The sequence below is a fragment of the Medicago sativa genome, chromosome 6, assembly GCF_051527215.1.
Source record: "Medicago sativa cultivar Bolivia chromosome 6, Bolivia_mono, whole genome shotgun sequence".
Lineage (NCBI taxonomy): Eukaryota > Viridiplantae > Streptophyta > Magnoliopsida > Fabales > Fabaceae > Medicago > Medicago sativa.
In genome coordinates, this window is record NC_140754.1 from 20,926,963 (window position 1) to 20,943,609 (window position 16,647).

At 34.6% G+C, this 16,647-nt stretch overlaps 4 protein-coding genes across 14 annotated transcripts; all 4 read right to left on the reverse strand.

Moving 5' to 3' along the window:
• Nucleotides 1–352: 352 nt before the first annotated feature.
• On the reverse strand, nucleotides 353–3,903 carry LOC146913606 (F-box/kelch-repeat protein At3g23880-like). 11 transcript variants are annotated; one of them, XM_085716804.1, is made up of 4 exons: nucleotides 3,641–3,863; nucleotides 2,648–2,716; nucleotides 2,426–2,522; nucleotides 353–1,755 (listed from the first exon to the last, which is right to left on the reverse strand). In XM_085716804.1, the coding sequence occupies exon 4, from the start codon at nucleotides 1,748–1,750 to the stop codon at nucleotides 518–520; it is 1,233 nt and encodes a 410-aa protein (XP_085572930.1). In that variant the 5' UTR covers nucleotides 1,751–1,755; nucleotides 2,426–2,522; nucleotides 2,648–2,716; nucleotides 3,641–3,863; the 3' UTR covers nucleotides 353–517. The 11 variants fall into 11 exon arrangements, 10 of the variants coding, with proteins under 10 accessions (XP_085572930.1, XP_085572927.1, XP_085572929.1 ...); XM_085716801.1 differs by having other exon boundaries at nucleotides 2,644–2,716; XM_085716803.1 differs by having other exon boundaries at nucleotides 2,648–2,719.
• Nucleotides 3,904–5,728: 1,825 nt separating this feature from the next.
• Nucleotides 5,729–7,365, reverse strand: LOC146913607 (tRNA-splicing endonuclease subunit Sen2-1-like). Its single transcript, XM_085716809.1, has 2 exons — nucleotides 6,897–7,365; nucleotides 5,729–6,508 (listed from the first exon to the last, which is right to left on the reverse strand). The coding sequence occupies exon 2, from the start codon at nucleotides 6,501–6,503 to the stop codon at nucleotides 5,754–5,756; it is 750 nt and encodes a 249-aa protein (XP_085572935.1). The 5' UTR covers nucleotides 6,504–6,508; nucleotides 6,897–7,365; the 3' UTR covers nucleotides 5,729–5,753.
• Nucleotides 7,366–7,650: 285 nt separating this feature from the next.
• LOC146913608 (F-box/kelch-repeat protein At3g23880-like) lies at nucleotides 7,651–10,011 on the reverse strand. The gene is made up of 2 exons (XM_085716808.1): nucleotides 9,786–10,011; nucleotides 7,651–9,018 (listed from the first exon to the last, which is right to left on the reverse strand). Exon 2 carries the CDS (start codon nucleotides 9,011–9,013, stop codon nucleotides 7,784–7,786), a length of 1,230 nt encoding a protein of 409 aa, XP_085572934.1. The 5' UTR covers nucleotides 9,014–9,018; nucleotides 9,786–10,011; the 3' UTR covers nucleotides 7,651–7,783.
• A 3,669-nt stretch (nucleotides 10,012–13,680) lies between these two features.
• LOC146913609 (F-box/kelch-repeat protein At3g23880-like) lies at nucleotides 13,681–14,999 on the reverse strand. The gene has a single exon (XM_085720381.1). The coding sequence runs from the start codon at nucleotides 14,923–14,925 to the stop codon at nucleotides 13,813–13,815; it is 1,113 nt and encodes a 370-aa protein (XP_085576507.1). The 5' UTR covers nucleotides 14,926–14,999; the 3' UTR covers nucleotides 13,681–13,812.
• Nucleotides 15,000–16,647: the final 1,648 nt, after the last annotated feature.

Consider the following 16,647-nt stretch of genomic DNA (forward strand, 5'->3'; position numbering starts at 1 on the left):
TAGAGGTATAATGTAGGGACTAATTTGTTTTGATGTGTTCAAAATTCAAATCAAAATTGATTTACAAAGTGAAAATCATACACAATCCAAGGATGTAACTGGACAAAGGGACGACAAAAATAGGATGGTATGAGAAGTGTCCATAAGCATGTTTTCATAGGTCCTTTAGAAACTGTATAAACAGTTGACATATTACTTTCTGGGAGAACAAGGATTTGTAAATGTGTTTTAATCTAAGCTTACATACAGGTTTTCTAATACTAACCACTAATCATCTAACGCAATGCATGATTGTGACCGTATAAAATGTAATGCACAACGAAGGAACCAACAACTCTAACAAACAGATAAATGAAACAAACACAACAATTTTTCATGTACTACATTCCATCTACCAGTAATTAACAATGATCCACTGAGTTACCATTGAAACGAAAAAACAAAACATACACAACATGAACTGAAGTTTGACATGCAGTTGCAGTTGATTATATAGCACAACATGTGCATATTAACATTAAGAACAAGGTGATATCAAACTTTCAACGTAGATTTTCGAGAGCCACAAATCAGTGATCTTTTTAATATCTGGCAGACACTCCAAAGTACCATTTATGGAATCATAAACAAACCACTTCAATTCGAACCGAGTCAAACAGTTTAGCAGCACTTGGCGATCCTCAGAAATATAAAGTACATCATTAAGATAGATATAAGAATCCAAGTGAGGAACAGTGGCGAATTTAGTCCAAGAGTCTCTATTTCCATATTCCTTCATAAGCCAAATATCTTGTCCACGAAGGATGCACAAGCAATCCCTCAAAACCCCCAAGGTTGACGAATTAACCATTTCTATCCCTTCTTCTCCACAATCAGGCTGCAAAATCTCTTGATAGTCCTCTGTCCCTAAGTCAAGAGAAACAATGGGCCGCACAGTCACCGAATCATCGGGATATACCAACCAATTAAGTTTCCCACTTACAAATTCTCCCGATGATCGAAGAGGAAAGGCAGAAGTTCCATAAGGAAAGTCACCTATCAATCTCCAAGAATTGGTACCCAAGGTATGAACCTTCACTTGAGTTTTGTAATCATGACTACTATCACATTTATACCTGAAAACAGCAACAACTTTGTAACTATCAGTGAAACGGTCATAGCCAAATCCAAACCCGGGAAAATGATTCAGTGGAATTTCCAAAGAGGGCAATGTATTATATTTTCTAATGGAAGGGTTCCATAAAACAGTCTGAATAGAACTATTTTCACTGCCCTTATAGACAAAACAAAGGATACCATCGCAAGAGCCAACCATGCCGCCAATTCTATAGTGAAAGTCTAAACTGTTAAAAGGGAATTTGATTTGTTTGCCATCGGTGGTCACGTTGGTGAAGATTGAGCGGAGAGGATAAATCGTGTGAGAGAACTCGGGCGAATATTTCCTGGATTTTAAGATGAGATTTGGGTTCATGGTTGACATGCGAAAGTGTTTCCTGGTGAATTTGGAATCTGAAATTAGGGAATTCCAGGGTTTGCAGACGCACTTGAGTTTCACGAGGGATTTCACCGGGAGCCTGCATAGAATTTCTGTTATGAGCTCGAAGGGAAGAGTGGGTAGTGGCGTCGTCATTTGAAGAAGTGAATCTCCGGCAAGAGGGTTAGTTAGAAGAGGATTTTTTGTTGTTTTCAAACTAGAGGCTGGACTTTCAACAACTTCATTAGGAAAAGGAACATCCCCTTCAGTGGACATATTTCCTATAATTTGACAATAATTGGATGTAAGTGCAAAGGAAATCAAACAAATTATCTCAAAGTTTGAAGCAATATTTCGTATTGAATTTAAATAATAAAGCAACAGGAAGCATAATAAAGGTATCCAGCATGAAATCTTACTGAAAATCAACAAAGTCTACATAAACCAATAGATCACATTATTCAGCTAGAAAAAAGATTGAGTGCATTTCAGATTGAGTGTGTTTCATGCTTCCAGATCCATGATATAAGATGTGGCTAATGGAGTGCAGTAGATATCAAAAGGATCACTAGAACATAACTGCAAACACTACCTCATGTCATGTTACAACAACTTTATTAGAAGACAACAATGCCTTTTACATCCTTGTATTTTTTTCTAAATATGCAAGTTTCACTATTGCCACAAGAATCACTAGAACATAACAGATGGCATCAGAGAAGTAGTTGTTGTCTCTAAAGAAAGACTTATGTTTTTTGATTTCACTGAAACAACTAGCCATTAAAACAAAATCAGAATCCATATACCATAAAATTTTCATACAAGACAGTTGACAATGAAAGTTGGCATCGAATTATGTTAATCCCACAAGTCAAGAAGTCACACTAGAAACTATAGTACTTTGAATTTAACAAACACATACAAGACAATAAGTGTGAATATAATACTTACGAGCTCAAGCACCACATGAATATGCACTACAAGAAATCCTAAAGTTTCCGACCAATTGACAATGAAATTATCGGTGGGAAAAAAAGTGTGAGACAACCTGAAATGAAACATGGCCATGTTCATGTGACAAACAACCATAGCTTATAACTATGGCCCATAATCAATAAATCCTTCGGTCAAAATCATGAAACATCACATAAGATAAACCTTGACCATACCTACATGTTCATATGTTGGCTTATTTGGGAATTTTGCAACAGAGAGAAAGCTCACAGTACTAATCATGTAGCTCTTCTTCACAAACATGGTAAGTACATAAGATAAATCAAGTAAACATAACATATTGCATCAGAGAAGTAGTTGTTAAACTCTAAGGAAAGACTTATGTTTTTTGATTTCACAAAAACAACTGGCCATTTAAACAAAATCAGAATCCATATACCATAAAATTTTCATACAAGACAGTTGACAACGAAAGTTGGTTATGAATTATGTTAATCCTACAAGTCAAGCAGTCAAACTAGAAACTATAGTACTTTGAATAATAAAAATTATTGCACCAGTATTTGAAGCATATACATGGGGAGTCTCCTAGGGTGAATTGAACGAACAGATACAAAACAGCAAGTATGGATTTAATACTTAAGAGCTCAAGCACCACATGAAAATGCACTACAAGAAATCCTAAAGTTTGCGACCAATTGACAATGAAATTATCAGCTGAAACAAAGTGATAGACAACCTGAAATGAAACATGACCATGTCCATGTAACAAACAACCATAGCTTCAACTCTATTTCCCCGTTATCACGTACAAGTGAAACTCTATATATCCTACTCTCACTTTCTTGGCTTATTTGATTATATCTGCTGACATAAGTTTTGTGAGACTGTTTGGGAGAACTTTTGAAAACAACTTATGACATTTATCATAAGCTTTTTTCAACTTATTTTCATAAGTTCTCGAAGATAGCTTAGGAAAACAACTTATAGAATATAGAAAAACATTTTAACATTATTTTATCTTTTCTTATAGAAATAGCTTATGTAAGCTTATACAAAAGTGGTTATCATGCATGATAAAAGCTTGTGCTATAAGGTGTTTATCCAAACAGGGTGATAATCACTACAAATTGTAACAAAGTAAACAACAACAAAGATAACCGAACATAGAAACAAAGTAACAAGAAAATTAACATAACAATATAGACTCACCAAGCGTGAGAAGAATGCACGAAAGTTGAATGTGAAATTAAGGTTCCATTTTGGTGAATGAGAAGAATGCACTAACCAACGTAGAGAAGAATTGGTGAATCCATTGCGAAATTAGGGTTCACGAAGCATTGCAAAATTGGAAGAAAGAGGAATTTGGTCAAAACTATCTTTTGAACGCTCTCTCTTTTCTGAACACTCACATCACATATCGTCGGTCGGCCTACACTTTAAGCATTTCAATATTGCATGTTTAAAACAACCAAAATTACAATTTCCACAACAACAAAAAAAACTAAAATAACAATTATTTATTGAAAATAACAATTATTAATTAAAAAATTATATATTTGATTGAAAATGCACAAATTTCAATACAAAATTATTATTTTGAGCTTTTTAACATGTGCAAGTTTGCACATGATAGAAAAATTCTTATGTAAACCCGTGCAAGATGCACTAATAAGCTTGGGTGGGAAAAAAATACAAGGGGAAATCGGTTGCCACATAACACCAGCTCGAACAAAAACCCCTAAAAAACCACCCCAACACAAAGGAACAAACAACCGGTTACAAAAGTAATGACGCAGACATATACCAAAGACAATCCGCAAGCATACCCCTGCGTCAACACTCATAACAGCCGAACCTGCACCAAAAAGACAGCTGCAACCTTCCTAAAACACCAAAAACAGCACCCTAACAAACCTCAAAACATCAGACGGAGGAGTGAATGATAACCCCACAGACGCTGCCCAAAAACTAGGAGGGGAAACCACAGCCACTGCTGCTGAATTAACAAGACAGCAGCTACAGCAATTCATGTGCTGCATATGTTGAATGGATTCATTTGCATAAGTAATTTGTGACAATTCATTGCTCCTAAAGTGGATAACTTCAACAATCTCATGAATGTTAGGCACACAATTTTAGAACATGAATTTATTGCAATCAAGAATTACTGCAAACATTTTAGATCAGTTAGTAACCTTATTTGTACCCCATGCTATACTTGACTGAAGCCCATTCCATGAACTCGCCATTTAAAAACATGGGATCTGTAGCAGACCCTATGAACTTTGGATTCTGGATAGTCACCGCAAATCGGACAGTTTGATTACTTGATAAATGTCGCCGAGTCCTCTCAAGGTTGGTAACAAGAGTACCGCTCGCGATCTTCCACATAAAGCACCGCTCTGGAACTTTAAGTCCCCAATTTCTTTCGAATATTTGTTCTCGCATAACATGGACATTGTTGATTAAGCTCTTTTACGTAGATGAATTAGAGTATCCTCCATCATTGTTAAGTTTCCACATGAAGACATCATCAACATTGTTAGGAGCTTGAGCAGTACAACATGTAGCATCTCACGATTCCAGCCACTGTCATTGTTTATAAAATCATTAATACAAACGATCTTATTTAAGTTTGGTTTGAATAACCGCATTTATAGAATTCAATTTGATCTTTTGCAATACGGGGCATGATAGAATTACCACATTTATACTTTGTTCGAATAACTATTACCCAAAGATCATTCCTCTTGTGACATAATTTCCATCCCGCTTTTATCATAGACATTTCATTCATTGAACGAGTTGAATGTAACTCCGAACCACCCAACTTTTTAGGGACACATACTTTCTCTGATTTAAGTGTGAATGATAATATTCTAGCCAAATATTCATTACAACAATTCTAATTCCAATACATCAATTTAGTCCTTGATCAACTACAATATTTCATTGGGGTTTGAAGTTGCACATGTACACTCCAAACATATTGATTTCCCTGTATGATAAGAAACATTGCTTGCACATTGTTGCTTAATTATGTCACTAATGCTATAAATTAGTTATAACTCCACATGACCTTTCCATTAAAGAGCACAAAATGAAGGCAAGCCTTATGAACTATTGTATGATGCATTTGTAGGGACTAATTTGTTTAAAACTGAAAGATCAACCAACCACTCAACAAAGGTTAAAACTGAAAGCAAACAAAAATAAAGAAGCACTGGGTATGGGGGAGTTGAATATTTTCTGTTGTGTAGACTCTAGAGATCCTAAAAAAGGGAAACAAAAATTAAATTACGAAAAAAGGAAATGAATAATATTAGGAATATGACATGTCTATGGATTTCTCACGACATTGTTCTGGACTCCATCTGGAGATTGTACGTTCTTCGATGGTATAGTTTATCAAACATAATGGAGACTCATCACTATGACCATTTTTATTAACGTACAAAACTAATAAGGTTTTTGAAACACTTCCAAGAAGTCGAGTTGTAGAATGAACATCAGACCATACTCTCAATCTTCCATTTAGATCACCATCATTGTCATGTGATAGAACAAGTACACCATACTCAGAATGCACCCGAGCCGGATGATGGCGATAAACAATAAAGTCTACACCATACTGAGCCCCTGACCTCACAACCCAATTTTTCATTCTAAGATGAGAATAAGCCTTGTAAAAGCAAGGGAATGCATCTTTCTTGGACTTGAAGTAACGCCACAACTCTTCATCATTTGAGGGACTAGTATCAGCACCGCCATTAATCTTGAGGCATTTCAAGGAATAACATAGATAGAATGCTTCTTCCACGGTTAATTGAAACCAATACATATCCTTGTCAACTATCCTCACAGGTCGACCAAAGCACGCTTTATCAAGCAAGTCAAGTTGTTCTGTTTGCAATGCTAAGTGTACACAGTTATCAGATAGAAATCCACAAGTATCTGATTGAACTAAAGAAGACTGAAGTTGTGATATAATCTTTGACATGGGTTCTTTAAGAGCCTCAGCTTCTGCTTCCTTTTTCGATTTTGCATCTTTTCCTTTCCATCTTGGTGCCATTTGACCTTTTACAAAGAAAGTAAAACAATGTTCAATTCCAAGTCCATGTTGATTTAGTAAAGCATATAATATTTACACATTGGGTCAGAACTTTTATCAAACAGTTTGCGTGCAAAACCGAAAGGCATGTAATATAAAATAGCTTTAGAACAGAAAAGAGACACATAATCATTCAAAAATCAAAATTAATGTGTCCAGATTACTAGTAAAATGTAGGCACTAATTTGTTTTGATGTGTTCAAAAATAAAAATTGATTTACAAAGTGAAAATCAAACACACAATTAATGGATGTAGCTGGAGAAAGGGACAACAAAAATAGGATGGTATGAGAAGTGTCCGTAAGCATGTTTTCATAGGTCCTTTAGAAACTCTATAAAGAGTTGATATTTTACCTTCCGGCAGAGGTCAACCACTTAAATGAATCTTAGTTTCCTCGAGTGGATTAGTCTGCACAGTTACACACAAATGATACTTTTAGTTTACTAAAATACTTAAATTTGTTCTGCATATACACATAAACTTATTCGAGCACTATTACGTCAATTATGTATAAAACACTTTTTAACTTAAATTCATGATTACAAAAACTATTGTCAAAAATATTTCACCTCAATAATTGTTAAAATCAAATTCCTTCAATCATCTTTTTTTTTTTTTTTTAAAAGGAAAATGTTAACTGCTATGTTAATTTTTTCTCCTTCTTAGGCCTTGAATCAGACCTCCAACTTCATAACCCTTAGCTCAAACCAGTTGAACTACCCAACCCTCCAATTCCTTCCATTATCATATGTTAACATAATAGGTAATAGAGTAAGAGCAACTCATGCAAATCAAAATTAGTTTATATATTCAAATATAAAACTAAATTGAACATATGGGTTTTCTAAACTGCTACATAAAAAACAAATGGCTTCCAGACTTGTTAGCTTCGACAGTTTTATTTTTCTCATCTTCATATATTTTAACAACATACATCTGAATACCTATTTCAATCATAGAAAACCAAACCACTAATCATCTAATGCAATGCATGATTGTGACTGTGTAAAATGTAATGCACAACGAAGGAACCAAAAACTCTAACAAACAGATTAATTAAAAAAAAAAAAAAAAACATTTTTTCATGTAGTACATTCCAACTACCAGTAATTAACAATGATCCACTAAGTTACCATTGATCCGAAAAAACATAACATACACAAAATGAACTGAAGTTTGACATGCAGTTGCAGTTGATTATATTGCACTAATGGTATAGCACAACATGTACATTCTAACATTAAGAACAAGGTGATATCAAACTTTCAACGTAGATTTTCGAGAGCCTCAAATCATGGATCTTTTTAATATCTGGACGCTCCAAAGTACCATTTATGGAATCATAAACAAACAACTTCAATTCGAACCGAGTAAAACACTTTAGCAGCACTTGGCTATCCTCAGAAATATAAAGTACATCATTAAGATAGTTATGACAACCCAAGTGAGGAACAGTGGCGAATTTAGTCCAAGAGTCTCTATTTCCATATTCCTTCATAAGCCAAATTTCCTGTCCACGAAGGAGGCACAAGCAATCCCTCAAAACCCCTAAGGCCAACGAATAAACCATTTCTACCCCTTCTTCTCCACAATCAGGCTGCAAAATCTCTTGATAGGACTCTGTCCCTAAGTCAAGAGAAACAATAGGCCGCACAGTCACCGAATCACCGAGATATACCAACCAATTAAGTTTGCGACTTACAAATTTTCCCGATGATCGAAGAGGAAAGACAGAAGTTCCATAAGGAAAGTCATCTATCAATCTCCAAGAATTGGTACCCAGGGTATGAACCTTCACTTGAGTTTTGTAATCAGGACAACAATCACATTTATACCTGAAAACAGAAACAACTTTGTAACTATCAGTGAAACGGTCATAGCCAAATCCAAATTCGGTAAAATGATTCTGTGGAGTTTCCAAAGAGGGCAATGTATTATATTTTCTAATGGAAGGGTTCCATAAAACAGTCTGAATAGAACTGTTTTCACTGCCCTTAGAGACTAAACAAAGGATGCCATCCCAAGAGCCAGCTATACCACCAATACTATAGTCAAAGTTTAAACTGTGAAGAGGGAATTTGATTTGTTTGCCATCAGTGGTCACGTTGGTGAAGATTGAGCGGAGAAGATAAACCGTGTGAGAGAACTCGGGCGAGTAGTTCCTGGATTTTAAGATGAGATTTGGGTTCATGGTTGACATGCGAAAGTGTTTCCTGGCGAATTTGCAATCTGAAATTAGGGAATTCCAGCGTTTGCAGACGCACTTGAATTTCACGAGGGATTTCACCGGGAGCCTGCATAGAATTTCTGTTATGAGCTCAAAGGGAAGAGTGGGTAGTGGCGTCTTCATTTGAAGAAGTGAATCTCCGGCGAGAGGATTAGTTAGAAGAGGATTTTTTGTTGTTTTTGAACTAGGGGCTGAACTCTTAACAACTTCACCAGGAAAAGGAACATCCCCTTGAGTGGACATATTTCCTATAATTTGAAAATAATTGGAGGTAAGTGCAAAGGAAATCAAACAAATTATCTCAAAGTTTGAAGCAGTATTTCGTATTTAAGTGAAATAATAAAGTAACAGGAAGGCATAATAAAGGTATCCAGGCTGAAATCTTACTGAAAATCTACAAAGTCTACATAAACCAATAGCTCACGTTATTCATCTAGAAAAAAGATTGAGTGCATTTCAGATTGAGTGTGTTTCATGTTTCCAGATTCATGATATAAGATGTGGCTAAAGGAGTGCAATAGATATCAAAAGGATCACTAGAACATGACTGCAAACAGATTACATCATAGAAGTAGTTTGTTAAACTCTAAAGAAAGACATGTTTTTTTTTTTATTATTTCAAGAAATCAACTAGCCATTAAAACAAAATCAGAATCCATATACACAGAGGGAATCTCCTAGGGTGAATTTAATACATACTAGCTCAAGCAACATATGAATATGCACTACAAGAAATCCTAAAGTTTCCGACCAATTGACAATAAAATTATCAGCTGGAAAAAAGTGGCAGAAATTATACATAAGTGATTATCATGATAAGCGCTTACTAATAAGTTGTTTATCCAATCAGGGCCATATTCACTAGAAATTGTAACAAAGTAAATAACAACAAAGATAACTAACCAAACATAGAAACAAAGTAAACATGAAAATTAACATAACAAATTTGAGGAATGGAAAAGCTGAATAAATCAATAATCAAAAAATTCCAATTCAGAAAACAATATTGACTTACCTTGCGTGAGAAGAATGCGGCACGAATGTGAATTGTGAAATTAGGGTTCAATTTTGGTGAATTAGAAGAATGCACCAACTAATTAATGAATCCATTGCTTGCGAAATTAGGGTTTGGATTTTGTTGAGTGATGAAATTTAGGGAGAATGAGAAATTAGGGCTCACCGAGCATTGCAAAATTGAAAGAATGGGAAAATTAAGGCAAAAAAAAAAAATTACGGGTAATAGTATTTTGATGTCACGAACGAGTAGTCACAATAATACCTCAATATATTAAAATTCAAAAATAGTCTTCGATTATGCGTTTAATACTTATAAAGACAGATAAATAAGTACTTATAAAGACAGATATAACAATAAGTTATAAAGACAGATATAACAATAAGTAAGTATACTGAAGGACTAATATGACAATATTAACGAAATATTTTAATGTCAAGGACAATGTTGACTAACGAAGTGACAACCAGGGACTATTTTGAAATTTTGATACACTATTGTGGCTCGGACCAAAATGACTATTAGCCCAACCTGAATGTGTAATGAGTAACCACAATAGTCCTTCAATGTATGGAAATTTGAAAATAGTCACTGATTAAACACTTCGTTAGTCAAAATAGTCTCTTACATTAAAATATTTCATTAATATTATCATATTAGTCTTACAACATACTTTCGTTATTACGCGGGGGTGAAAACTTCCCATTAATATAATGGTAACTAAAAAATAAGAGCAACTCATGTGAATCAAAATTAGTTTGTAAATATAAACTAAAATAACCCTTAGATTTGGAATTTTCTAAAATGTTACATTACAAAATGGCTTACAGATTTGTTAGATTCGACCTTTATTCATCTTCTATATAAGTAACTATGCTAGAATAAAATTATGCTAAGTGCAACATTCATCTTTTCAATTGCCTCAGCGGAATGTTTCACTGCAATTCCCAGAAGCAGGAAACAATGCACCGCTTCTACCTTGTTGTAATTTCTTAGTGTACATAATGTCGCACGAGCAGCCTTGGTCGATTAGGACTCTTCTGACCTTGGATGGGGGTCGACGATTCCAAGGATGAACCTAAGCTCCTTCAACTACTATCGCAGTTTAGTTTACCTCATCTAGCAATGGTCTCCACTTTATATCAGTTAAATTCATGTGTTGCATATGCTGAATGGATTCATTTGCATAAGTAATTTGTGACAATTCATTGCTCCTAAAGTGAATAACTTCAACAATCTCAACAATGTTAGGCACACAATTTTGGAAAATGGATTCATTGCTATCAAGAATTACTGCAAACATTTTAGATCAGTTAGTAATCTTATCGGTGCCCCCTCAAGCCATTCCATGAATTCACCATTTAAAAACATGGGATTTGTAGCATCCCCTATGAACTTCGGATTCTGGACTGTCACCGCAAATTGGACAGTTTTGATTACTTGATAAATGTCGCCAAGTTCTCTCACGGTTGGTAACAAGAGCACCCCTCGCGATTTCCCACATAAAGCACCGCTCTGGAACTTAAAGTCTCCAAATTCTTTCGAAAACTGGTCCTTGCGTAACATGGGCATTGTTGATTAAACTCTTGTACGTAGATGAATTAAAGTATTCTCCGTCATTGTTAAGTTTCCACACGAAAACATCATCAACATTGTTAGGAGCTTAAACAATAAAAGATAAAATGATGTATAGGCAGTACAACATGTAGCATCTCGCGATTCCAGCCACCGTCATTGTTTATAAAATCACTAATACAAACGATCTTATTTAAGTTTGGCTCGAATAACCACATTTATAGAATTCAATTCGATCTTTTGCCATACGGGGCATGATAGAATTACCACATTTATACTTTGTTCGAATAACTATTACTCAAAGATCATTCCTCTTTGTCATGCCGCTTTTATCAGACACTTGATTCATTGAACGAGTTGATTGTAACCCTGAACCACCCAACTTTTTAGGGATGCATACCTTCTCCCATGTCATCCTATGCACTTCAGAGCCAAGATTAGAGTCCCCCCAAATGAAGTTTCTGCATTTTCTATCAACTTCATCGCAAAATGCTCCTTCGTAACAAAGTCTATAACATAGCTAGGAAGTGCCTTGAGCACTGATTTAGCCAAGCAAGTCTTCCAACAAATGAGAGAGTTTTAGACTTCCACTGACTAAGCCCTTGATCCAATGATCTTGTGTCTGGTCTATAATCTGAATGTTGAATGCACTTGCACAAAAATCTTAAATTATTAAACTCTTAAGCGTTAAGCACCTTACATACTATTAATACCTTGATAGTTATTTTTTGTCATCTTAGCTATACATAGAAATATTGTATGATACATTTGTGCTAAATTCAAAATCAGAGAAATTCAAAAATCTAAACTGATTTACAAAGGAAATAACATACACAATTCAATAGTTGCAGCTGGAAAAAAAAAAGGGATATGAGAGTGTCCATAACAAAATTCACAGGTCCTTATAATAGTAAGAATCTCTATAAACAGTTTTTATTTTTCTAGTAGGGAAAAGAATGATAAATGCAGGTATTAGCCAAAGTGTTCCAACTGAAATATGTTCTACATATACAACAGAAACTTAAATGAACCTTAAAGTTTGATAATGATGCGTTCAAACAAGTCAAGTGCAACATTGTTGTGCATACTTCTTATTTCTTATTCACCATTCATCTTCATTCATACAAGATTAATCGACCGAGTCAAATTGTTCTAGTTTAAGCCTATGTAGTCAGTAGCAGATATTGGTGCCAAAACGCTATAACGGTGTAGCGGGGAGCGATATGGCCGCTACGTCAAATTGTCTAGGGAAACGATACAAGCACTATATATATGAAAACAAAAACACGTCTAATCATCAAAGCTCATTGCTACTAACATTTCAAACATAATATAATTCAAGTAGCAAATGTGTTCTAGTCTTCTAGGCTCAAAATAACACGTCTAATATTCAAACATAACATTAAGCAAAATAGGAAATAAGTTCTAGCCACCAAGGCCCAAAATAAAATAAATGGAAGAAAGAAAAGAAAAACATAAGCATTCCCCAATGTCTATGAGCACAATGATCATCTGCACCATTGCCAAAAGTTGCTACTTCACAACCTGCAATTAAAAGAAACACAAATTCAGCTCTCAAGAAGAAGAAAAAAAATCTATCTGCTAACTCGTCATGATATACATACAAGATAAAACCCATTAGTAGGAGTTTTATAAACTAGAAGAAATTAGCAATATTATACATTGATAAATGGAAGAATAATATACTTCCTTCTTTGCGCACCATAGACAATTCAGGTTTCAGTGTCTTAAGTCTCAAGTTTGATTTTACAAATACATTACAATAACCATATACAAATTGGTGTAAACGAAATGGTGAACAAAACTAGCAAAAACAGTTTTATAAAGCGAATAAGAAAAACTATTATTGCCAAGACCCAATGAATAACATTTTTCAGCATTCCAAACTATGGAAGAAAATAGACCCACTAAACAGATCAGAATCAAAGCGATTAGTAATAGCAGCAAAGCAGATGAGGAAATCAAAGGGAGTGGGAACGAGAGGAGCATATATAGAGAATCACTATCGCAGATAATATTACGATGACCAAACCAGACTTAGACGAGGTTCTCACAGCTTTCTCCTTTGGAATTCTAATTACTGACGGAAGGTTAAATTCTACCACAACAAGATTTGTGTATCTAGCAAATAAGTTAACAAACATACTATTGACTGGATCACTGGAGAATACTTATCCGAATCTTTGCAAACCAATCCACTAATCATCTAATGCACAGCGAAGGAACCAACAACTCTAATAAACAGAGAAATGAAAGAAAAAAAATACATTTTTTCATGTAGTACATTCCATCTACCAGTAATTAACGATGATCCACTAAGTTACCATTGATCCGAAAAAACATAACATACACAACATGAACTGAAGTTTGACATACAGTTGCAGTCGAATATATTGAACAAATGGTATAGCACAACATGTACCTACTAACATTAAGAACAAGGCGATATCAAACTTTCTACGTAAATTTTCGGGAGCCTCAAATCATTGATCTTTTTAATATCCAGACACTCCAAAGTACCATTTATGGAATCATAAACAAACAACTTCAATTCGAACCGAGTAAAACACTTCAGCAGCACTTGGCCATCCTCAGAAATATAAAGTACATCCTTAAGATAGTTATAACAACCCAAGTGAGGAACAGTGGCGAATTTAGTCCAAGAGTCTCTATTTCCATATTCCTTCATAAGCCAAATATCTCGTCCTCGAAGGATGCACAAGCAATCCCTCAAAACCCCCAAGGCTGACGAATTAACCATTTCTACCCCTTCTTCTCCACAATCAGGCTGCAAAATCTCTTGATAGGACTCTGTCCCTAAGTCAAGAGAAACAATGGGCCGCACAGTCACCGAATCACCGAGATATACCAACCAATTAAGTTTGCCACTTACAAATTTTCCCGATGTTGGAAGAGCAAAGACAGTAGAAGTTCCATAAGGAAAGTCACCTATCAATCTCCAAGAATTGGTACCCAAGGTATGAACCTTCACTTGAGTTTTGTAATCAGGACTAGTATGACATTTATACCTGAAAACAGCAACAACTTTGTAACTATCAATGAAACGGTCATAGCCAAATCCAAATTCGGTAGCATGATTCCGTGTAGTTTCCAAAGAGGACAATGTCTTATATTTTCTAATGGAAGGGTTCCATAAAACAGTCTGAATAGAACTGTTTTCACTGTCCTTAGAGACTAAACAAAGGATGCCATCGCAAGAGCCAACTATGCAGCCAATACTAAAGTCAAAGTATAAACTTTGAAGAGGGAATTTGATTTGTTTGCCATCGGTGGTCACGTTGGTGAAGATTGAGCGGAGAGGATAAACTGTGTGAGAGAACTCGGGCGAGTAGTTCCTGGATTTTAAGATGAGATTTGGGTTCATGGTTGACATGCGAAAGTGTTTCCTGGAAAATTTGCAATCTGAAATTAGCGAATTCCAGGGTTTGCAGACGCACTTGAGTTGCATCAGGAATTTCAATGGCAGTCTTAGCAGAATTTCTGTTATCATCTCGAAGGGAAGAGTGGGTAGCGGCGGCGTCATTTGAAGATGAATTTTTGTTCTTTTTGAACTAGCGGCTGAACTCTCAACAACTTCATCAGGAAAAGGAACATCCCCTTCAGCAGACATATTTCCTGTAATTTGACAATAATTGGAGGTAAGTGCAAAGGAAATCAAAAAGAATATCTCAAAGTTTGAAGCAATATTTCGTATTTTAGTGAAATAATAAAGTAACAGGAAGCATAATAAAGGTATCCAACATGAAATCTTACTGAAAATCTACAAAGTCTACATAATCTATAGTACTTTGAATAATTATTGCACCGGTATTTGAAGCAAATACACAGGGGGGGGTCTCCTAGGGTGAATTTAACTAACTGGAAAAAAGTGACAGTCAACCTGAAATGAAACATGGACATGTTCATGTGACAAACAACCATAGCTTCAACTATTTCTCCCTTAGCATAGCCTATAACTATGACCCCTAATCAATCAATCCTTCAGTCGCAATCATGAAACATCACATAAGATAAACCTTGAGCATACACTACATGTTCATATGTTGTCTTATTTGGGAATTTCACAGCTGAGAGAAAACTCACAGTACTAATCATTTAGCTCTTCTTTAACAAACATGGAAAGTACATAAGATAAATCAAGCAAACTATGGGCATGCGCATGCTTGAATTGGCTTATTTGATTATATTTTCTGGCATAAGTTTTGAGCCCTTTTGTTATAGTTTTTTAAGAAAAAAAAATCTTTTTTTTTTAAATAATCACTTGTAAAGTGTTGCATCCGTTTGTTACAACTTTTTAAAAAATCAGAATTTATAAAAAAATCTAAAAACAACTTCAAATGAGAAGCCGTAAAGAGCAGCTTCTCAAAAAATAATTTTTTTTAGAGGAGAGAGAAAATATGGTTTAAAAGATTAAACTAATTTTATAACAAAAAAAAAAATCTCTTTTACATGGTTGTTTCCAAACAAACTAAATTATTTGTTTAAAAAAAGTGATTTTTATCACGGTAAACAAACGCAAAAAAAAAAATGATTTTTCATAAAATCTCTAAAATATAATCTCTAAATTATTTTATGTTAAAATCACTTTTATTTTAATCCGTAACCAACAGACTCTTTGTGAGAACTTTTGAATACAACTTATGACATTTTTCAAAAGCTTTTTTCATAAGTTCTAGAAGATATCTTAGGAAAACAGCTTAGAGAAATAGTATATGTAAGCTTATACATAAGTGCTTATCATCATAAGCGCTTGCGAATAAGTTGTTTATCCAAACAGGGCCATATTCACTACAAATTGTAACAAAGTAAACAACAACAAAGATAAGCAAACATAGAAACAAAGTAAACATAACAAATTTGAGGAATGGAAAAGCTAAATAAATCAAGAATCAGAAAATCCGAATTCAGAAAACAATATTGACTTACCTTGCATCAGAAGAATGCAGCACCAACGTTGAATTGTGAAATTAGGGTTCGATTTCGATGTATCAGAAGAAAGAATGCACTAACTAACGTACCGAAGAAGCTTTATACATATCTCAACTAGGCAAAATTGCATTTATTTTATGGAAAATTCTATGGTGAAGTCATGAAAATGACTTTTCTGGTGAAGTTAACACTATAACATCAAAAATGTAGTGAGTAACACCCAACTCTTTGTACAATGGCATCAAAAATTCAGTCCTCATAGTATCATCAATTCATTAGATTAACAAGATTACATTTAATCTAATTTTATCCTACC